Consider the following 24,956-nt stretch of genomic DNA (forward strand, 5'->3'; position numbering starts at 1 on the left):
TCTCAAAATGCCCAGTGAAATCTACAAATACAAGCTGGTATATGTCATAAAGAGCTTTACTGAACTTTTTACAGGTTTCCATCGCTATGCAAAAGTAAAGTGTTCCTATGAAACCTTTTATAAGCTAAAATGCATGAAGAGCATCCCCCACTTTGTGAAAGTTTGCCTTATGCCACTTCACTTTTAAGACCTACATTAGTACAGTAATAGCTTTTTTCGTAAAAACAAAATCCTCTTCGGATTTCTTTTGGTTAGTGAAAACAGGCACTAATGTAAGTCTTTCATAAAAGTCAAGTGGCATAATGGGAACTTTTAGAAAGCAGGGGATACCTGTATATGCACAACTATAGACTGCTCTATAATGACAATGACCTACATTGTTATTGAAGCGTCTTTTAAAAATCAAATAAGTATTTCAAAAATCATTTTGCCATTAAGAACTGGTTCTATGCTCTGAAACAACAGTACATCTAACCATCTTCAGTGATTTATTACAGCATTTTTTATAAGTATATGTTTGATTCAGTAGTAGGAAAATCGGTTTAAAAATCCTATTTAAAGCAAAATGTGGAGAGAACTCATTCTCATGCATTTGTATTTAAGGCATCACTAACGCTTTTGAAAGTAGAAGTGAAATGACATAAAATAGTCCATGCAGTAATATACGTGCTTTAGTGCATTTGTCGCAACCAGTCTGTCTAGTAAAGCATTTGAAATTACTTTTCATTAATTTTTTATCTTTTAAAGCTGGAAACTTTTATAGCTGATGAAAATTTAACAAATTCGTATCATCCTCATGATAACTTTATTTTCCTTCACAAGACTAATGTCCAGGATGGATGCAACAAGAGATTCCTAAGCAACTTCCTTAGTGCAAATGATGAAGGTTTCAAATAGATGCAAGAGAACAAACCACACAAGGAGAAAACAGTTTCAAGCATAAACTACTAGGAGTAAGGCATGATTGCTAAAAAAAACAGTGGTTGGTGTCATCTCTGTGGTGTGAGTGGATAGTAAGTACATGTGGCTCCATGGACAGTGTGGACATAGCACAGCAAACAGCAATGAGCCTACGAGCTGGAAATCAGGCTTCATATATGCAGAGCCACCAGCTGGTCTTTTCAATCATAATCTCTCATGGAATTTGCCGACTATGAACAACACGAAATCAATATCTTTTTTCCACAAACAATAACTGGTGATATTTATTCATTTTAACCAAAACAACCATAACTTAAAGCATTACATTACGTTCTCAAGTTGTGGAACAAGGACTAAGACTTTGATTGGGATACAACTGATGCTTGGTTTAACGTTCACTGCATTTGAGTACGTAACTTCTCATTAGACAAAAGTTCTTTTGTGTTCTTTCATGAGCATTTCAGGAAACAAATTCTTTGTTAAAATTTCTATAGTTTGATGCTTGATAATCAGACTATATATATGTGTGTGTGTATAGAGATATATGTATATATATCTCTATACATATATAAAAGAAATAATTCTACAATAATTGAAAACTATGTTTTCAAATAAAATACGTTTTAAAGAATTTAGAGACACTTTGAAATTTCAGATACCTATAATAAACATAAAGAGTACAATAAAGAAACATTTACCATTTTTATCCATGGAATTGGGTTCTGATTGTTTCTTGCCAATATCAGCAAAGGAACGAACAATGGGAATTCTGTTGGTGAGTTTTTTCTGATTCTGGTGGTGATGCTGTTTCATCAGTGCCTCATGGACCCTGTGACGTATGTCTTCATTGAGCTGACCTGAGCTTACTTGTTGGTCAAGGACCATGTCTGAAGAGGAAAGGCAAGAAAAGATTAGCACTGCATAGTATGCAAGCAGCAAATCACTGAGTCCAAATATGCACACCCTAGATAATATTATTCACCTTAAAATAGAATGAACTCCTTTAAGAATCTCTAGATACGGTCTTACAAACAGAAACTTGCCTCTTTTTGTTGAAATGTTGCACAAAAAGACTTGGGAAAAAATGTTAATATAAACCATTCAATTTAAATATGTAACAATTTAATGGAGTGTTATTTTTTAAATGGACATAGTTGTATTGAGAACAAAGCACTTTATATTCTCCATTATTCACACTGATGGGAGGAAACAGTAGCAGTGGTAGTGTCAATATAATTACTATGTTTAAAATTGTAGGGGCACCTGGGTGGCTCAGTCGGTTAAGCATCCGATCTCGGCTCATGTCATGATCTCATGGCTCGTGAGTTCAAGCCCCACGCCGGGCTCTGTGCTGACAGCTCAGAGCCTGGAGCCTGCTTCGGATTCTGTGTCTCCCTCTCTGTCCCTCCCCTGTTCATGCTCTGTCTCTGTCTCAAAAATAAATAAACATAAAAAAATTATAAAATTGTAAGGTGGTTTTATACTTATATTTTAATATGGTTTTTTCTCCCTTTTTCTAGCAGAAAATGACTTCCATATTTCCTCTTCAGGTAAACAAAAGTCCATCTGTAAAAGTCTGAGGCAGGGAGGCTTAGGCAGCTATCTAGTCATTGCATTTGGAGAGTAAACAACTCTTTCACATGGATATTAAGTCAACCCTGGCACACCTTCCTTGAAAATGTGGTTATGTTTAAAAGGTCTTCTATAAACATAAAACAAAGAATAAAGGTGAGATTTCGGAGGCTATAATTAAGCAGACTGATATTTATCATAGTAGCGTCAGAAACACCTATAAAATAAGTAGATGAGTAACAGAATTTTAAGTTTTTTGGTCATATACCAAGATCACTTCAGTGAACCTCATTGTAGGAAGGAGAGTAGATGGTGGAGTAGGAGGATCAGAGCTACATTTACAGAACTGAAAATGGCCTGAAGGCAGGCAGAACAGGCCTTCCACAGCTAGTCATAGAGAGAAGGCCATATACAAAAGGGTAAGAAAGGCAGAGATGTGATTGGAAACCAAACCCCTAGCAGCACTAATCACAGATAGGACTGGACATCACAAACATGGAAATGCAAGAGGATCAGACCCCCCCACCCCCCAGGCAGTCCTGGCAATGAGGACCCACTCTGGTAAGAAAAGTTCCCTTAAAATCTCTGCCTCTGAAAACCAGCAGGGCTTAATTCCAGGAGCTTCATAATTAACAGGCTTAACTCCAGGGGAGCCTTAAGGCAATAGGAAACTGTAGTCCCTACTCTTAAAGGGCCAGCTTACTAAATAATTCCGCTGAAAACACAGCACAGAAGCAGCAGTTTGAAAACTGTCTGGTGTGTACGTGAAGGAGATTTATCGACATACCGGAGGCGCAGGGATCTACAGGAGATTTCACTGGGAGCGAAAGTTCTGGCAGGTGCCATTTCTCTTTCACTCCCCCCACCCCCCATCTAGACAGCAGGACATTTGTGGGAGCCAGCTCTACACTCTCCATCTACCTTGTTAGCACTGTGTGCCCCACCTGAGCATTCTCCTGCACACCCACCCCCACTCAACACACCTGCCTCTGCAAGCACCCCTCCAAAGCAGCTCCTGACTGGATCTGACTCCAGAAGCAATGGCAACAAATGCAAAAATAAACAAATGGGACTATATCAAATGAAAAAGCTTCTGCACAGCAAAGGAAATCAACAAAATAAAAAGAGACGCTCCTGAATGGTAGAAAATATATGCAAATCATATATCTGAGAAGGCGCTAATATCCAAAATATGTTACAATCTCACACAACTCAACACCAAAAAGATAAACAACCTGATTAAAAAATGGGCAGAGCACCTGAATAGACATTTTTTTAAAAGAAGACTAAAGGTAGCCAACGGGCACGTGAAAAGATGCTCAACATCACTAATCATCGGGAGATGTAACTCAAAACCAAAAAAAATTATCACCTTACACCAGTAAGAATTGCTAGTATCAAAAATGACAGGAAGTTACAAGTGTTGGAGAGAAGGTGGAGAAAAGGGAACCCTTGTGCACCGCTGGAGGGAATGGAAGTTGGTGCAGCCACTGTGGAAAACTATATGGAGTTCCTCAAAAAATTAAAAATGCAATTACCATATGATCCAGTAAGTCCACTACTGGGTATTCACCCAAAGAAAATGTACACATTAATTTAAGAAGATAAATGCCCCCAGGGTCACCTGGGTGGCCCAGTCAGTTAAGCAACAGACTTTGGCTCAGGTCATGATCCTGTGGTTTGTGAGTTGAAGCCCTGCCTCAGGCTCTGTGCTGACAGCTCAGAGCCTGGAGTCTGCTTTGGATTCCCTCTCTGCCCCTCACCTGCTCACACTCTGTCTTTCTCTCTCTCAAAAAGTAAATAAACATTAAAAAAAAAAAAGATAAATGCTCCCCCATGTCTATTGCAGCACTAGTGTCCATTAACAGATGAGTGGATAAAGATGTGGCATATACATACATATATACAATGGAGTGTTAGCAATAAAAAAGAATGGGATCTTAACATTTGTGATAACATGGATGGACCTAGAGGATACTATGCTAAGTGAGATAAGTCAGACAAAGACAAATGCCATATGACTTCACTTACACGTGAAATCTAAAAAACAAAAGAAATGAACAAACAAACAGAAAAACAGACCCTTAAATATAGAGAACAAACTGGTGGTTGCCAGAAGGGAGGGAGGTAGGAGGAGGAATGAAATGGATAAAGGAAATTAAGAGGTACAAAATTCCACTTATAAAATAAATAACTCATGGAGGAGGTCCCTGTGTGGCTCAGCTGGTTAAACATCTGACTTCAGCTCAGGTTATGATTTCATGGTTTGTGAGTTTGAGCCTCACATCAGGCTCTGTGCTGACAGCTCAGAGCCTGGAGCCTGTTTTGGATTCTGTATCTCCCTCTCTCTCTGCCCCTCCCCTGCTCATGCTCTCTCTATCTCTCTGTCTGTCTCTCTCTCTCAAAAATAAACATTAAAAAAATTAAAACAAAAAATAAGTCATGGAGATGAAAAGTACAGCATAGGGAATATAGCCAGTACTAGTGTAATATTGTATAGGCACAGATGGTGAGCCATTTATCGGGGTGAGCATTGAGTAATGTATAGAACTACAGAATCAAGTTGTATACCTGAAGCTAATATAACATTATATGCCAATTATACTTCAATAATAATTTTTTACACTTCAATAATAATTTTTAAATGTTTTAATTAAAAAAAAACATAGTCAATTCTGTTTTTAAAGAAACAACCAAAGTCGCAAACGAACTGATATTGTATGATTCTATTTATGGTACATACACACATACAGAGAAAGGATACCGTAATGATACACACAAAATTGTGTGAGAGTGGGTAGGAGTAGGAATAAATAGAAACTTCAAGGTTTTACCTTAGCATCAGAGTGACTCATATAAAACCGCCATTTTGTAAGTCAAAAACAGATATCAGCAATTTCATAACTTTTTCATTTTTTGCAGGAGGAGTTTTAGGTAATAAAAAATACTAAAGAACACTAATTAATCACATAATAACAACAAAAGAACAAGTATCTCCTTTTTCAAAACTAGGGGATTTGGAAGGGATAAATACATGAAACAGGAGGAATTTTAGGGCAGTGAAAATATTCTGTATGATATCATAATACTGGATACATGTCATTATACTTTTGTCCAAATCCATTCAGAATGTATAACATTCAGAGTGAATTCCAGTGTTAAGCATGGACTTTATGTGATAATGACATGTCCATGTAGGTTGATCAGTTGTAACAAACGTAACATTCTAGTGAGGGATATTGATAGTGAGGGAGGCTATGCATGTGTGAGTTCAGGGGTTTATGGGAAATCTCTGTATCTTCCCCTCAATTTTTCTGTGAACCTAAAACTGCTCTAAAAACTAAATTCATAATTTAACAACAACTTCGGTATAATTAATCTGCTCCCAGATTATCAAATATTAACTATTTAATTTTTTGAGGCACTAACTCCTTATACAAGGAGTAAAGCAAGCATATCACAATGAATTGCCTTCCACAATCCTACTGAGTACAACAAAAAATTCAATATTAGCATAATTCTCCCCTACAAACAATGTTTACTTCAGTGTAAAAGGGAAATGGACTAAGGAAACAGATTTGGGTCACTGTAGCACATTCTAGCTATGTGATCTTATAAAGTTGGATAACCTCAGCGTTCTTATTTGTAACATGGAGATAATATCTATCTCATATGCTGTAGGCCCAAATATATAAGGCACCTAATGGACTGATTAGAATATTGAAACCCTCAGTAAATATTTTCCAGTGTAAGATTTCCTTTAAGTAGGTTATGGGTCCCAGGTTTGGATTTTGGGTAGTTTTAATACATTCATAATTATTTTATAATGGTATATGAAGTGAAGGCAGAGTTGGGCTTATCAATAACAGAAAACTCAAAGGAAGAGATTCAAGATGATGGTATAGGAAGACCCGAACTCACCTCTTCCCATGGACAAAACAAATATACAGCTACATGTGGAAAAATAGTCTGTGAAAAAACCTGAGAACTAGCCGAACACCTGTTCCACAACAAAGGATAAAAGCACCACATCAAGACTGGTAGGAGATGCAGAGACATGCTCTCACCAAACACCAGAGGGGCAACCCACAATCAGGAGTGATCTAAATACACACACACACATGCACACACACACGCGCACACATGCACACACACCAAATAAGCTAATGTTACCATATATGTTAACTAACTAGAATTTAAATAAAAACTTGAAATAAAAGAAAACATCTAAAAGATCTATGGAATGCAACAAAGGCAGTTATGAGACAAGTTCACAGGGATACAAGTCTACTTCAAGACACAAGAAAAATCTCGAATAAGTAACTTTACATCTAAAGGCACTAGAAAAGAAGACCAAATGAAGCCCAAGTTAGTAGAAGGAAGGAAATAATAAAAATCAGAGCAAAGATAAATGAAATAGAGACTAAAAAGACAATAGAAAAGATAAATTAAATTAAAAGCTGGTTCTTTGAAAAGATAAACAAAAATGACAAATCCTTAACCAAACACATCAAATTTTTTTAAAAAAAGGAAAATGCAAATAAAATCAGAAATAAAAGAGAAGTTACAACTGATCCCACAGAAATACAAAGATCATAAGCAACTACTATGAATCTACACCAACAAATTCAACAATCTAGAAGAATTGGATAAATTCCTAGAAACCCACAACCTTTCAAGACTGAATCATGAGGAAATAGATAATCTAAATATACTGATTACTAGTAAGGACAGTGAATCAGTATTAAAAAGAAAACTTCTAGTGAACAAAAGTTCAGGATCAAGTGACTTCACTGATGAATCCTACTAAACACTCAAAGAATATTTAATACCTATACTTCTCAAACTATTCCAAAAAATTGAAAGAAGGGAACACTTCCAAACTCATTTTATGATGCCATCATTATGCTTATACCAACCAGACAAAAACACCACAAAAAAAAAAAAAAGAGAAAAAAGGAAAGAAAAAGAAAATTACAAGCTGGTATCCCTGATGAACATAGATGCAAAAATCCTCCACAAGATATTAGCAAACCAATTTCAAAAATATGTTAAAAGAATCATACACCAAGATCAACTGGAATTTATTCCAGGAATGCAAGAATTGTTGAAATCAATCAAGGTGATATACATTAACAAAATGAAAGATAAAAATCATATGATCATCTCAATAGATGCAGAAAAAGTATTTGACAAAATAAAACACCCATTTGTGATGGGTTTTACTCTCAACAAAGTAGGTGTAAAGGAAATGTACCTCAACATAATAGAGACCATATATGACAAACTCAGCAAACATCATACTCAATGGCGAAAAGCTGAAAGCTTTTCCTCAAAGATCAGGAACAGGACAAGGAGGTTCATTCTCACCACTCTTTGTCAACATAGTATTGGAAGTTCCAGCCATAGCAATTAGGCAATAAAATGAAATAAAAGACATTTTCCAATTAGTAAGGAAAAAGTAAAACTGTCACTACTTGCTGAAAACCCTGAAGATGCCACCAAAAAACTATTATAACAAATGAATTCAATAATGTTCTAGCATACAAAATTAATATATAGAAATCTGTTGCATTTCTATAAATTAATAATGTACTATCAGAAAGAGAAATTAAGTTAAAAAATCCCATTCACAATTGCATCCAAAAGAATAAAATACCTAGGAATAAATTTAACCAAGAAAGTAAAAGACCTATACTCTGAAAACTATACAACATTGATGAAAAAAATTGAAGAAGACACAGATAAATGGGAGGATATACCACACTCATGGATTGAAGGAATTAATATTGTTAAAATGTCTATTCTATCCAAAACAATCTATACATTCAATGTAATAATCCCTATCAAAATAAAATGGCATTTTTCACAGACAAGTAGCTTAAAATTTGTTTGGACCCACAAAAGACCCCAAATAGCCAACACAATCTTGAGAATGAAGAATAAAGCTGAAGGTATCATCATCCCTGACTTCAAACAGCACTTCAAAACTATAGTAGTCAAAACAGTATGGTACTGGCACAAAAACAGACACATAGATCAATGAAACCAAATAGAGCCCGGAAATAAACCCATGCATATATGGTCAATTAATCTACAACAAATGAGGCAAGAACATACAATGGGGAAAAACAATCTCCTCAAATAAATGGTGTTGGGAAAACTACATACAGAATGAAACTAGACTATCTTACAGCATACACAAAAATTCACTTACAATAAAGACTTGATGGCAAGATCAGAAACCTTAAAACTTCTAGAAGAAAACTTAGACAGTAATTTCTTTGACATCATACATAGTAGCATTTTCCTGATATGTCTCCTCAGATAAGGGCAACAAAAGCAAAAATTAACAAATGGGACCACATCAAAGAAAAAGTTTTTGCACAGCAAAGGAAACTCAACAAAACAAAAAGGCAATCTACTGAATGAGAGAAAATATTTGCAAACCAAATATCTGATAAGGGGCTAATATCCAAAATATATAAAGAACTCCTACAACTGAATAGCCAAAAGCAAAAACCGGACAAAAGATCTGAATCTAAAGATATACAAATGGCCAACAGGCACACGAAAAGATGCTCATCACTAATCATCAGGAAATGCAAAACAGAACCACACTGAGACCTCACATCTGTCAGAATGACTAGTATCAAAAAGACAAGTAATAACAAGTGTTGGTGAGGATGTGGAGAAAAGGGAACCCTCATGCACTGTTGGTAGAAATGCAAATTGGTGCAGCCACTAGTAAAACAGTATGGATGCTCCTCAAAAATTTAAAAATAGAACTATTGGGGTACCTGGGTGGCTCATTCGGTTAGTGTCCAACTCCTGATTTTGGCTCAGGTCATGATCTCACAGTTGGGAGTTGGAGCCCCATGTCAGGCTCTGCACTGGCAGAGGGATTCTCTGTCTCCCTCTCTCTCTGCCCTTCCCTTGCTTCTGTATGCTCTCTCTCTCTCTCTCTCTCAAAATAAATAAAGAAACATTAAAAAAAAATACAACTACCATTTGATCCGGCAATTCCTCTTCTGGGTATTTATCTAAAGAAAATGAAAATACTGACTCAAAAATATATATGCAGCCTTATGTTTATTGCAGCATAATTTACAATAGCCAAGCTATAGAAGCAACCTAAGTATTCATTGACAGATGAATGAATAAAGAAGATATTGTATTTATACACACACACACACACACACACACACACACACACACACACACGAATAAACTCTTGCCATTTGTGACAATACAGATGGACCTGGAGGGTATTATGTTAAGTGAAATAAGTCAGACAGAGAAAGACAAATACTGTAAGTTTTCACTTATGTGTATAATGTAAAAGATAAAATAAGTGAACACACAAAACAAAACCAGACTCACAGATACAGAGAACAGACTTATGGTTCCCTAGGAAAGGCAGGTTGAGGGAGAGCAAAAATGGTGAAGGGGATCAAGAGATATAAACTTCCAGTTATAAAATAAGTCATGGAGATGTAATATACAGGACAGGGAACATAGATAATACAGAGAGACACAGATGGTAACCAGAGTCATATGGTGAGCATTTCAAAATGCACATAAATGTCAAATTACTATGCTGTACACCTGAAAATAGTATAATATGTGTGCCAATTATACTTCAATTTAAAAAACCAAAAATTCCAATCAAACTATAAAACAATGAATTTCATTGGCTCACATAATGGAAAATCAATGTTAGGCTGGATTTAATTCTGTTTTTCTGACTCTGTCAGTTTCTCCCTCCTCTAGGTGTGAGTTTAACCTTAAGGCTGATTTTCTTTATGGTCATAAGGTAGCTGCCAACAGCAAAAAAGAAATCTATATCTTTGTTGATATCCACATATTCTTTGACTTTTGTGACTTTCTCTTAAAAGACAAATTCTCTTAAGTCCTACTGACATAGCCCTGTCCATGCTGAGACAATCCCTGGCTAAGGAAATATTGTCCCCATGACTGGCTTAGGCTGATTAAGAACTAACCTTCACTCTGGAGTCAGTTTTCTAAACTATAGGTAGACAAACTTTTTCTGTAATGGGCCAGATAAAAAATTTTAGGCTCTGTAAACCATGCAATCTCTGTAACCACTGTTCAACTCTGCCTGCCTTTAGAGCATGAAAGTAGCCATAAAGAACATGTACACAAATGAGCATAGTTGTGTGCCAATAAAACCTTTTAATGGACACTGAAATTTAAATCTCATATGATTTTCATGTTGTAAAATATTAATCTTCTTTTCATTATTTTTCAATCATGTGAAATATAATACCATTCTTAGCCCACAGGACTAACAAAATAAGGCAGTGGTGCATATTTGCACATAGAGTGTAATTTGCCAAACTTTGCTCTATTACTTTTCTGTTTACAATGTAAAGAGGTAGAATGTATGTGCAGGAATCGGCCATGATATTCACTATAGTTACCTCTGAAGTCCCTTTCAATTCTGAAAATGTATGATAGTGTAGAATATTTAAATCTATATCTCACTTCTTTGGAGATAAGTAGTTATAATTAATTTGAAATAAAGTAAATGATAAATTGCCAACATATGTGACTTTACACTGAAATCTTGCTAAGATGGAAAAATGTATATAAATATAAAATATGTAGCATAAACTTCATAATGAGTTGTAAAGTAGGTTATTAAAACACCAAAAGGATACCATTGTATCACAGCTTCATTTGTAAGCTGTGATGTGTATCCTCAGTTCAATATTCTAATCAAAATCAAATGAATCACATAAAACCCCATGTACATAATTACAATTTTTAGTTCTTACCAAAGTACAGTCTTTCCAGGCTTGAGCACTTCAAAAACCTTTAAGTCACTAGCTTCACAGTTTTTCAGAAATAAGGGCTTATTTGAAACAGTTACATAAGAGAAAGTAAATAGAAAAAAATGCTCATCTGCTCATTAGCCACACAGAAATACACAGTAAACTCCTCTGAGGTATAACTGCATCAAATAGATCCTAATGAACTAGAAAAGTTAATCATCTTGCTTAAGAACATAACTTATACTGAGGTGAGATTTAAGTACCAATGGGAATCTGATTCACTAATCACTTTCATTGTTCTCTTCACCACTATAACATACATTAGTGTTAACCTTGAAAAGTAGGAAAGGATAATGAGCCATAATGGCTTTGGGCCCAGCATCAAGTCCTACAATCTCAGCAGGCTATGATGTCTAAATAATACAGTCTAGCCTGCCAAAGCACAATGCCAAGATCTGGGTGATATCGGAAGAAGCAAGAACGAAAAGGATAAATAAGGCACATGCTTCTAGCACCAAGCAGGCTCTAGGAACACTAGTACCCTTTGTGGAAAAAGCCTCAGAAAATGAAAATTAAGTTTCATTTTAACTGGGCAATTATTTTATCGTGATCAATCCATCTTGACCAGTGAATGAAAACCTCCAGAGATCATGAGATGTTACCAATTCTATATAAATCTCTGCCTCTTAAAAGATAGTCATATACATTAAAAGCCCATTGTTTTACCTTCAAAAGATGCGAGGGGTAGGAGTGAGAAATAGAAAGAATCTAAATTCAGCAGTTTGCTTGACCCCATTCACAGGAGTGTGTACACTAAAAATGTGAACTACCCTAAGAACACTTACTTTCCAGATCAAGGATGGTAATAGTATAGACATATTTTAAAATGTGGCTATTCCCATACTCCCAAATCTGCAGGTTACATTCAGTGGAGCAAAATATTGATTTTTCCTCCAATAGTCTATTTTTAACAACAAAAGTTTTTTAATGAGTTGAGAGCTATGACTGATAATCTGATCATGGTACTAACTTTAATTTGGTTTTCATTTCTTAACTCCCATTGACAGAATTAGGTTAAAGCATACACACGCAGACAGAATACTTCCATTATTAACCTTTACGGTGCTGAATTTCAAAGAGATTAACACAGACCATAAAATCACGTGTAATTTATATGAATGTAATTAAGAAGCATTTTAAATACAATTAATCTCCATGTCAGAATAAATCATGGTAAGAAATTACATATGGAGAATTTAGGATTTGAAAAGGTTAAATAATATTTTGAAGGAAGACATTTAAGTTTATCCTGAGTTTCCTGAAACATTGGGAAATAGACATTTTTAAATTAACTTTGTCCAAAAGAAAATCCTACTTTAATTATACTAGACATTCTTGACAGACCTGCCAGATACAAATGGGATTTCCTCCTGTTAAGTCTACAAAAATCTCTTGAAAGAATTATCTAAGACTCTATTAAATCAGAACATTGATATAAAAATCCTTGATAATTCTAAAACAATATCTGGGTCATATTTCTCTATTAGAAAATGTCTAGAAAATATTAATGCTGCAAAGCCTGCACATTCACAAAATGTAAGAGTTTAGAGCCCTTAAAGATACATATTATATCCAGCTTTTGGAAAATTGAAACTAGTGATTCATATGTTAGTAAGTGCCTAACATACAGGAAAACATGACAAATAAGAGGTGAAGATAAGTTCCAGTCTTATTATTAACCACTAAGGTCACAAATTATCATGAAATAGAATAAAACCAAACTTATGATTATAGGTTAATAAAAGAAATTATTCCCATGTCTGCCAGTATTACCTATGATACATCATTTTCTGTTTATCTGTTTATAAAATAGGGCATATATCCTCCTCCCTATCTTATAAACTTTACCATGATAATAAAATATAATGTGAAAATATAAAGTTAGAAGTCTTAAAAATATGAAGCATACTTATTACGCTTAGCAATAGGGCTCAATTGCCACAAAGTAAAAATAGCAATAAGTAAACAGTAAGAAAATCATTATAAGCTAAAGGGAGAAAATGTTCTAATAAGATTTTATTGAAGGCAGAAATAAATACCTTTGGATTAAAGAAGTCAAATTACAATTACTCAAAAAGAGGGAATCTCCTCTCATTAATGAGTGAAAAGGAATCTAAGGTAATAGTGATCAACAAGTATTTTTAATTATATGTTTGTAATGTGGTATTAGCTCTAAACTAATGACATCTTCTGGATGGTATTTTACAGAGTGCTCTACACTGTAAATGGGACATTCAAGATGAGCTACTTTAGAGACAGAAAGATACAGACTAATTAAACAAGAAGAATAAAAGCTATTTGGGGTATCAAGTCTTCCATTGAACTACTTTCCTTTGTAAGGATAGACTTAGAAAATGTAATTTGCTTTCAAGAGCGAGAATTAACACAGCTAACAACCTTCCCACAGCTTGGGGAAAGGAGCAGTGGTAGGGAAAGGAAGCATAAATTTAGACAATAAAACGGAACTAAGGTGATGAAATGAACAGAGGTTTAGTCAAATTCATGGGAGAAGATTTCCTGGTAGAAATAAATTTCTAAAGAAAGCATTAGAAATTATATGCTTTAAGAAATTTAAAACCTGGTAAAACTATGAAGGGTATTTTCTGAGGCTAATTTTGCCAGGTTGAGGAATTTGACAGCCTCATTAGATATAGCCAATCCAAAAGTATTTTGGATTACTCCATTTTTCAAAGGTAATGTCATCACTGACATAAACAGCAGAAACAAACTCCTTATTTTGGGCAAGATCTTTAACTTTCAGAATCTCAGTTTATTTATAAAGAAAGGATAACAATAATAATACTGAGGCCCAATTTTGTTTTGAGTATCAAAAAGATAGTATAGAATTACTTAAAAGAGCTTCCTAAATTGCAAAGTACCATGAAGAACCCAGCCATTTGGTTCCTAATTAAAACATAAAAATGTTTAGGGGCTATCGGCAGGACCCCATAATGTAAAGCTAAGAAATTAAGTTGGATAACTACTGTTCCAGCATTCACAAGAAATTTGCTAATTCCTAAGTTAACCCTTTTCTTTAAGTCTTGATTTAGAGTGATCCATTACTGCATCCTGTGTTCCTCTGAAAAGTATACTGTATTTAAGTTCATATAGCCTATTTGGCTTTAGTTATTTATTTTATTTTATTTTATTTTATTTTATTTTATTTTATTTTATTTTTTTATTTTATTTTTTCTAGTTAGGTATTTTATTTATTTTTTAATGTTTGTTTATTTTTGAGAGAGAGCAGGCATGAGTGGAGGAGGGGCAGAGATAGAGACACAAAATCTGAAGCAGGCTCCAGCAGTGTTGACAGCTCAGAACCTGACTCGGGGTTTAAACTCACAAACTGTGAGATCATGACCTGAGCTGAAGTCTGATGCTTAACCAATGGAGCCACCCAGGAGCCCCTTTGGTTCATTCATTTAAAGGAAAAGCTCTTTGGGGCGCCTGGGTGGCTCCATCGGTTAAGCATCTGACTTCAGCTCAGGTCATGATCTCACGGTTGTGAGTTTGAGCCGAGCAGGGCTCTGTGCTGATAGCTCAGAGCCTGGAGCCTCCTTCAAATTCTGCATCTCCTTCACTCTCTCTGCCCCTCCCCCGTTCTCTCTCTCAAAAGTAAATGAACATTTAAAAAAGTTTTTAAAAATAAAGGGAAAGCTCTTCATAGGTGTAGTATGAAACTCAGAAGGAAGGCTTCTCTTTCCTGTTTGCTTTTTTTTTAATATGAAATTTATTGTCAAATTGGTTTCCATACAACACCCAGTACTCATTCCAACAGGTGCCCTTCTCAATACCCATCACCCACCCCCCCCCCAACCCTCCCATCAACCCTCAGTTTGTTCTCAGTTTTTAAGAGTCTCTTATGTTTTAGCTCCCTCCCTCTCTAACCTTTTTATCCTAAGCCAGGATATCCTTCTTTTCACACATATCACAATGTATGCATGCCTATCTGCATCAATGTCCAAATAAATAATTTTTAAAGTAATTAAACAATCATTAAAATCTGGGCAACATCTACTTCAAGTCATTCTCTTTCTTCAGCCAGTGGTTGTAGTATAATATAAGGAACACACAACTTACAGGGGCCCTTAGATGGAACAAGTGCCATGAAAATCTCAGAACTTCTATTTTCTTACTGAAAATTGGGAATGACACTTCATGAGGCTATTCTGAAGATTAAATTATGTACATTATTTTTTAATATAATATTCTCTCACTTATGGAATCAAAAAACATTTACAGAGTTTTGGGGTGTTTTTTCCTCCTCTGTAATATAATGCAGACATTAAAGTTTCCCTTAAGTCTTTCTACTTTGCAAAAAAATTCTACATGGAACTGCTTTTATTTATTTTTTCCAAACTAGAAATTTTTAAAAACTGCCCAAGTCCTTGCTTTGTTTTTATTTTTAAAATCTCCATTAACTATTTTATTTATACTCTTTCAAAACTTTTTGTATTATTTTGCTTTTATGAAAACACATTTATCATGTTTGTCATGTTTAATATCTTTTATCAAAAGATACAGGAGTTCTTTGTCCCTATTTCTAGAGTAACAGTAAGATGTTTCCTACATATAACTGCCTGTGTTCTATAGCCATAACAGGCTTCTAATACAAATCTCTCATCCCAGGGGCTAGTCATAGTATTAAATTACAAACTAATTTCAAATGCATTGCTTGCCATCCTCTGGAATTAATGAGTTTTATTTTACGTTTAAAATAAATGGTCATACCTTCCTGTTCTATTCTAAATTAACAATTTTTGTATCTACTGAATTTTTAATATGATTATTTCAGGTATTTGAATATTGAAAAAATCATTTTCTAGTTTTGTGGGGTTTTTTTCCTTCAAATTTCTAATGGTGACAGCTTAATTAAGCATGATAGTGGAAACAGTATATACTAAATGGGAGTCAGGATTAGTTCTTTGTTCTAGACTTGCCATTAACAAATTAGACCATATTTCTCCAAATTTCAACTTCTTTTATCTAAAATAAGGGGGTAGGAGAAAGTCATTTTTAAGGTATCTTCTGCTGACCATAAGAACTGATTTTCCAAGAGTCACAGAGTTATAAGGAAAAGAAAATAACAAACCTCAGCTATACCCATAAGAGTGAAACAAACTAAGGGAAAAAAAAGATATACCTGCAATTTCTTCTAAAGTGTTGGCATGCATGTCCAGTAACACAGTTCCATTCAGAATACAACTTCTCAGCTCAAACAAGCTGTGCAATGACAGAGTGGCCACATAAGGCTTGCTCCATCTTTCTCCTCCGTCTTCCACATCTTCTTCAAACTTCAGCCACCTACACAAATAAATATTATCAGCACATTGAATATCATATTGTAGATGAATGATCCTTTATCCAAAGAATAAAAAGCAGAAACAGAAAAACAGTCACATTGCTTCTAGATTTTGTGGGCTTGGGAAGTAAAACCTAGCCCAAGTTATTTGGTTTATTTCATTTTAATTCCACTTAACAAGCATTCTTTTTGTCACTGAAAGATGTATAGAAAGCCAAGAAAAACTCAAATGTTATTTTTGTTAGTTTATCAAGCTCTGAAAAAATATTTACTGTGTTTATTCAGTGGTCACTGTGAATCTGCTGTAAAATTAATAGAGTATACTTCATAGAAGGATAATGGCAATTGAAAAAGATGCAAAAGAAAATGAAAGAATACTCATTTTTCTGTAGTAGGAGGTCTTAAAATAGAATATTTGATCTCCTGATAATTTTTCCATTCGATTTTTAGGGAGACTAGTATAACTTGGGTCCTCTTCTATAAGAAAAATAAATATTAGGCATGCTTGGATGAAATGTAGTACAGTCATTTCCTGGGGACTACAGGAACCTATAAGCACTGAGCTCAGTCTCTAATCCCTGGGCCTTCCTTCCAGGGATGGAGAACAGAGGAACCTGGATATCAAGGCGACAAATGGGAGACCACTGCCTTTTTGGAGTGAAATGAATTGTAATATTTAAGTTTCTTCAAGTAAGATAAGTGGAAGGAATAAAGAGAAAAAATGGAAGAAATAAAGAGAAACCAGAGATTCTACTGCTATGGCACAAGCACTAAATTTCTCTCATTCTTTTAGGGACTTGTTGTCTAATCCTAATAGATGACCAACTTAATTCCACCATTTGTAATATATCCTAAATAAAGCCTAAATTGCCTTTCCTCCCCTTCTCTTCACCATTTTCCTTATTTCTTCTCTCCTTAGTCATTTTTGCCCTAACTTCCTCTTTCTGTGCAATATCACTCAAATTCTCTATAAAATATTGTATTATTGTTTTATGTAGTCAAATGATCCAGCTCCAGGGGAGGAGAAATGTGTTGCAGTAACTAGTTAGGGAATCAGTGGATCAGCCAGAAAATAACCAACCACAAGGGCTAGTCAGAATGATTAATGTGCAGAGTTCTAAGAAAGATAAAGAAAGCTATTGATCTGTCCTCACTGTTCAGGGAGTAAAACATTGTCAGGAAATGAAAATGAAACCAATAGGGAAGAATAGTTGTGCCTACCAAAAGTTTATAGACAGGGAATACCTAATACCTACCATAAGTTTATAAGATATTTGAAGGTTGCAAAAATTTACATTTAAGCCACAAGTCACTGACTGTATTTCTTCAATGCTGGAATTTTATAGAATTTTTTTGTCTACACCGCTGGGAGTTTTTCATATTATTGGTTCTTAATGATTTTCAGGCCTTGACAGGGACATAATATTTCATAAATCATTTGATAGTTATTAGTACTGTTCATCAACTAATTCTCCCTCTCTACCTAGTAAAGAATAGGATATCACCACCTGGCTCCCCTTTTACTGGGTGAGATGATATGACTACTGACTACCTCTGGATAATGAATTGTAAGCAGAAATTATGTGCATCACTTCCAGACTATATTTTTTGCTCATTTTTCTAATTGATTTGTGTTCATACTATTGAAATTTGGGAGTTCTTTACATATTCTACATATAATATTTTTGTCAAATATATGGTTTGCAAATTTTTTTTTCAACGTTTTTTATTTATTTTTGGGACAGAGAGAGACAGAGCATGAACGGGGGAGGGGCAGAGAGAGAGGGAGACACAGAATCGGAAACAGGCTCCAGGCTCTGAGCCATCAGCCCAGAGCCTGACGCGGGGCTCGAACTCACGGACCCCGAGATTGTGACCTGGCTGAAGTCGGACGCTTAACCGACTGCACCACCCAGGCGCCCCATTGTCTTCATCCTCTTAACAGGATCTTTCACAGGACAAAATGTATTAATTTGGATGAAGTCCAATTTATGAATATTTTCTTTTATAGATTGTGCTTTCAATATCATGTCTAGAAATTCATCATAGACACCCTAAGTCCTCAGGTTTTTCTCCTGTTTTTTTTCTCAAATTTGTATAGCTTTATGTTTTACATTTAGATTTATGATTTATTTTGAATTAAGTTTGTATACACTCTGAGGTTTAGATTGAAATATTATTAATTTTTAACCTATAGCTGTCTAATTATTCAAGTACACTGTTGAAGAGACCATCTTTTTTCCATTTAATAGCTTTTGCCCTTTGTCAGAATCCAGGTAGCTATACATGGTTTGGTCTTTCTCAGTTCTCTATTCTCCTATATTTTTTCTCTCAAATTTATATAGCTTTATGTTTTACATTTAGATTTATGTGTTCCATTGATCTATCTGAAAAGAAATTTTAAAAACAAATCTATCTAAAAGTTATATTCCTTCTTTTAGAATAATTTCCTTCAAACTGGAGGCTTGGTCTTTTAGAAAAGAAAAATGGAGTCTCTGGGAATTCCAGTTTGGTAGTTAAGAAAAAAAAATAAATGGATGGACAATTTGATATGGCCATAGATTTTATGAATATAAAATAGGAAGAAGCATAAGATACTTCCCATAAAAGAAACTCACAAGTGACAAGTGTCAAGTTTCTAAACATTTCAAGATTCAGTGCTTTAGGCCAACTCCAGAATGATGTCAAAAGCTTTAAGAACTATTTAAATAATGTTTTTTAAAAGACTATGTTAAAAATTATATTTTATATTATATACATATATTCTCTATACACACACACACACACACACACACACACACACACACACACACACCCCTAAGTGTATTTCTCTTTTCTGTTTCTTTATTCCATTTCATATTTCAAAGATAGGAATTAAGAGGTCTGGGAACACACCAAATCCTGTTTAAAGATTTGTAGGTTTGTAGTCAGTTGCAAAATGCCTGATTGCAGTTAATGACCTAAAGTGCTGCAATTTATTCCAGTTTTCAAATAAACTCAGCTGACATTTGTTTGAATAGCAAACTACAGCAAACAAGAGTCTCACAGGCATGAATGAGACGTAATGAACAATGAAAAAAAATCAAAATTGTAGGCCAATTGCATGACATTTTCTGTGGAGGGGGTGGACTTAAACCCTGTGAGATTATGTGATTTTCCTATGGTGTGTCTGGATCTGTTCTCATCCATGATTAACACATTGGAATCTCTTTCTACTAAACAACAATATAAAATAGGTGTTTCATGAATTCTTTGAAGATTAAGTTGATGATAATCTCTTCTGTAACACTCATATTAAAAATCTACAAAACAAAATTCTTCTGCAAATTAGAAATAGATGTTCTCCTTAGAAATTAACTCCCGTTTATTCTATTCCCGCTAATTCCTTTTAACTTTCCTAAGAATTTTTATTCTCTGATTCTACGCAAATAGAAAATAAAATACCAACCAAAATTGTAGCCTGGGGAGAAGTTACGAACTCTTAAGAGAAAACATCCTCTTTTGGGTAGGGCTAAGGCTACGGACGGTGGAAGAGGGACAAGGTTAGGGTGGAGGCTAGATATTAACATAACAACAACCACAAAGTGCCTATTTTAAGGGGAAAGGGGAAGTGAAAGATAGCCAAACCTAGAAACATTAGTTATTCTTTTTTTTTTTTTTTTTTTTAACGTTTATTTATTTTTGAGACAGGGACAGAGCATGAACGGGGGAGGGTCAGAGAGAGAGGGAGACACAGAATCTGAAACAGGCTCCAGGCTCTGAGCAGTCAGCACAGAGCCCGACACGGGACTTGAACTCACGGACCGCGAGATGGCGACCTGAGCCGAAGTCGGACGCTTAACCGACTGAGCCACCGAGGCGCCCCAATATGAGCTATTCTTAATCCATATTATCTTCACATCTCACATCTCATGGAAAAATCTTGATGACTTAAACCTTTCCTAATTTTGAATATCAAATGCTTTCAGAGCATCAGTAAAATTGTTTTGATGCAATAATCCGTTTTGACACTGCCATGTCTGTATCAGAGGCCAACTGCTACCCCCTGCTTTGCCTCTTCTGAGCACATTTGTGGGAAGCATTTTTAAAGGGCAACCACAGTGAGTCAAGCATGTTGTCTTCATAATTGCACATCTGTGGTATCTTTGCAGGCTTTTCTATTAATAACATTATATGTTATCTATAAGCAGGACATTGGAATTGTGCTGATTTCATTAGCCCTTGTCATATGGCTTCTTTTAGGGTTTTTAAAAGTGAACAGCTGTTTTTCACAAACATTTATTAAATAATTATGATTCAAAAATTTAGCTTCAAAATCTAAAACTTTGCTTAAGTTTTACTTGGCAACAGCAGTGGGCATGAATTATTCAATTTGTGATATGTGACAGGTGCAATGTGCTGATAAAATATCCTTTTTATTTCTACTATTAGGGTAGAAAATTATTAATCCCCCCAGAATACTAATCAAAAGAAAGAAGGGCTTCAAATATTTATGCTAATGACTTATTAGAATTAAATTGCATTTTGAAAATTAGATGGAATCCTAAATTAACTAAAATTAGTCCTTTTAGATGAACTAGGGCAACCAGAACAAAATTAATTCTGTTACTTTAAAACCCACTACATTTCTAAGCCCTCAATAAATACACTCTGTACTTCCCTGATGTATTGTGTCTCCGCCAAAATTCATCTACCCTCCTCTTCAATGTCTGCTGCTATTTTGATTGCTCATCAGATGTCTCCTTGAACCTCAAATAGCTGCACCATACGTAAGGTTCTAGAAGGATAGCTCAGAACACAGGTCCTATTGAATAACATTAGAGAATGCTAATAATTAACTGGATCAACTCTTTTGTTCTTTACCCATGAACAACAATACATTTTGGTGGTTTAGGATAAACCTGTTGTTCAGGTTAATCCATGAGAGCATGATAAAATCCTACCTGCTCAAGTATGCTAAAGAGAAAGGGCTACATTCTAGTCTCATAATGCCATTGTGATATTTCATGAGAGTGAGCAAGTCGCAAGGAAGTTACTGCTTAAAAGGAACAGATCACTATTTTATCTGGAAGGTGAAAAATCACCAATCATTTTAAGAATAAGCGAGTTACTCCTGACAAAACACACATTCCAATCTTACTTCTCAGCTCTATCATGTAGGATGAGAGTAAAGAAAAGAATATAAAAGAAATGCTTCCAAAAAGTACTTCCCAGCAATAAGGAGACTCAAACTAACAACAGCTTCCTAGTCATCATACCCAATAGATCGCCCTTCTTCCTGCCATCCAGGAATAGCTAGCATTTCTTATAATCAGGTCAAGACAGATGTGTCTAGCCTTAAACAGGGAGGTTTGCATTTTATTTTATATATTTTAACGTTTATTTACTTTTTAGAGAGAGAGCTAGAGTGTGAGCAGGGGAGGGACAGAGAGAGAGAGACAGAGAGGGAAACACAGAATCCGAAGCAGGCTCCAGGCTCTGGGCTGTCAGCACAGAGCCCGATGTGGGGCTCGAACACACGAACTGTGAGATCATGACCTGAGCCACAGTCAGATGACTGAGCCACCCGGGCACCTCCGCATTTTAAATTCCTTTTCAACAACTCTTTAGTCATGAGAGAGTAAAATTTATAATGCTAATTGGTGCATAAGATTATCATATATTGGTTTTCTGTCATCAAATAACAAAGATAAGCATTCATATTATATATTTGAAAAAGTCCAAAGCACTTAGTTTTTGATGCAGTTGGAAGAAAACAATAAGATGGATGGTTTTTAATCTTAAAATTTACCATGTCATATAAAAACTACTTCAAATTTAGTCCTTTACTTAAAATATATAATAAAGCTTCAGAAAGAAAATGATTACATGATTTTTTCATTAAAAAAGGTAATTCATACAGAATAACATATCACTAAGCATTAAAAAAGGCAAATAAATAATACAATGGTTTGACATAAAATATGAACAGTTAGCTCACAGGAAAAAAATTAAAACATATGCAAAGATGTTCCATTTTGCCAATAATTTTAAAAATGTAAATTAAAATAAGATTTATTTTTCATCTATAAAATTAGCAAAAAAAAATCTAAAAGTTTAATGATTTACTCCAGCAAGGGTTTGAGGGAAATAAGCACTCTCATACACCGTTCATAAAAGTATGAATTACCAAAACATTTTATAAAGTCAATTTTGCAATCTCTATCAAAATTTAAAAGCCTGCTGTTCTTGGTACATAAGTTCCACTGCTAGAAATTCACCTTACTTAGGGGTGCCTGGGTGGCTTTGATGGTTAAGCGTCCAACACTTGGTTTCCGCTCGGAACATGATCTCAAGATTGGTGAGTTGGAGCCCAGCATCAGGCTCTGCACTGACAGTGTGGAGCCTGCTTGGGATTCTTTCTCTTCCTCTCTCTCTGCCCCTCCCCTGTTCATGCGCTCAACTCTCTCTCTCTCTCTCTCTCTCTCTCTCTCTCTCTCTCTCCAAATAAATAAATAAACTTTTTAAATAAAATTGTAAAAAGTTATTTTGAAAAAACACCTATGTTGAAATGTACACATATCCTAGAAACACATTACAAAATATTTTTATCCTCACCAAATAGTACATAAATCCAGTATACCTACAGCCTCTTAGAATGCTTTCCCTTTCTTAAAAAAAAAAAAAAAAAAGCCCCACACTCAAATTATCATATAATATGCCTAGTTTGGGCACAGGCCAGCAGTTGAAAAGATAGAAATAAATTACTTTTAGATTCTTATTGTTTTCCTGATGACACACAAATTATGCTGCTGTTTATCTTTCAGGCTGCAGCTGTTGCTGGCTCTGCATCACTGTTTACTATAATTGCTGTCTTCAGATCTCATTCTGACCCATATCCCATTATAGGATATGCCCAGGCCAGATGAGCCATTTCAGAAATCGACAGCACTCACGAATGTTTGCAAAACCATGGCTTTACAAATCTCTTTTCCAATAGCATGAAAATTATTTCCTATACCTTCCCGCTCAGCAAAAATCCTCACCTGGCTGTTTCTCGCCATTCAGCATCCTCACCTTCACGCCAGCAAATCTCATCCAGTTCTGTGAAAAGGTCATGAGGAATGTGTTCTTCATCATCATCCTCAGTTCCAAGAATAAACTGTACTCGTTGTGATGGCGTGTCTAGAGAAAACCAGAGACGTGAGTATGCATTACCATGACTTCAAGCTTAAAATTTCCTGGTCACCCAACTCCAACACCACTCCAGACTCACATCTCCCTGCCCGCCCCCTGCAACACTCATCCATGGTAGATTTGGTAAATTAAAACTAAATTTAGCATTACCTGAAGTCTAGTATAATTTGGGAGCAAAAATATGTAAAATGTAGATGCATTATATATATATATATATATATATATATATATATATATATATATATATATGTATATACATACACACACACACATATATACATATATATATTCAAAATAATATTAAATGTTATGATTATTTTTGGATTGTTTACAGCATTAATCATAGAAACTATTTCTATATTTCCCTCACACACACATACATGCATTTTCTCTCATCATATATGCTATACTTTATGGGAATATTTAGAACAGGCTATGATAAAATTCGCTTATACTAAAACTATGCTGAATGTAATTCACCATGAACTCCTTTGTGAGGCTCTTTTTTAGTCACACCTTTGTCCCTTCCCGAACCCTGACAACCACTAATCTGGTCTCCACTGCTATGGTTTTACCATTTCCAGAATGCTATCTAAACAGAAACTAAATCCAAAATCATCCGAGTGTGATATCATCTACTGGTGGTGTTTGCTTAAACATTCAAAGATCTCTCAACCATGACTACGGTGCGAGTCACTACGTTCTTGGTAGGGGAGTAAAATAATGCGTGGTTTGGACACAAGACACACAGTCTCAAAGGTGTACATGGTGTTCCCGGAAAGAACATGTTGTTCACAATTTGAGGGTCTCTGGAGAAGGGACCTACATCATTTGGCAGACGTAGATTGACGGTGTTTTCTACAAGGCTTCCAGTCCTGCTAGTTGGCCTTAGAGTTTCCAGTTCGGTTAAGATAACTGGATCTAGACCCTGTTTCTAGACGCACTGCATGAGAACAGTTAGTCCAGTCTGATCTGTTTGCCTACGCTACCCACGAAGTGGCATTTACTCATTCCACTGTGCGACCGCTACAGAAAAGGGGGTAGGGAAGACACCCAAAGGTGTTATTAGGGTTTTTGTGTGGGAGATGAAGGCACTGAGAACATCCTTGCATTTCTGATAAACTTCT

At 35.2% G+C, this 24,956-nt stretch overlaps 1 protein-coding gene across 7 annotated transcripts in view; it reads right to left on the bottom strand.

Moving 5' to 3' along the window:
- SLC4A10 (solute carrier family 4 member 10) overlaps positions 1 to 24,956 on the bottom strand; it is a 294,893-nt gene that overhangs the window by 114,914 nt on the left and 155,023 nt on the right. For all 7 annotated transcript variants that reach the window (XM_019457640.2, XM_019457673.2, XM_019457667.2 and 4 more), the window contains 3 exons: positions 23,679 to 23,817; positions 16,495 to 16,655; positions 1,620 to 1,808 (listed from right to left, as the gene is read on the bottom strand). In XM_019457640.2, coding sequence (XP_019313185.1) covers positions 1,620 to 1,808; positions 16,495 to 16,655; positions 23,679 to 23,817 — 489 coding nt within the window. The remainder of the gene's footprint in view (positions 1 to 1,619; positions 1,809 to 16,494; positions 16,656 to 23,678; positions 23,818 to 24,956) is intronic.

The sequence above is a fragment of the Panthera pardus genome, unplaced genomic scaffold (genome assembly GCF_024362965.1).
Source record: "Panthera pardus isolate Hobbes unplaced genomic scaffold, ASM2436296v1 HiC_scaffold_10, whole genome shotgun sequence".
In the NCBI taxonomy this organism is placed as follows: domain Eukaryota; kingdom Metazoa; phylum Chordata; class Mammalia; order Carnivora; family Felidae; genus Panthera; species Panthera pardus.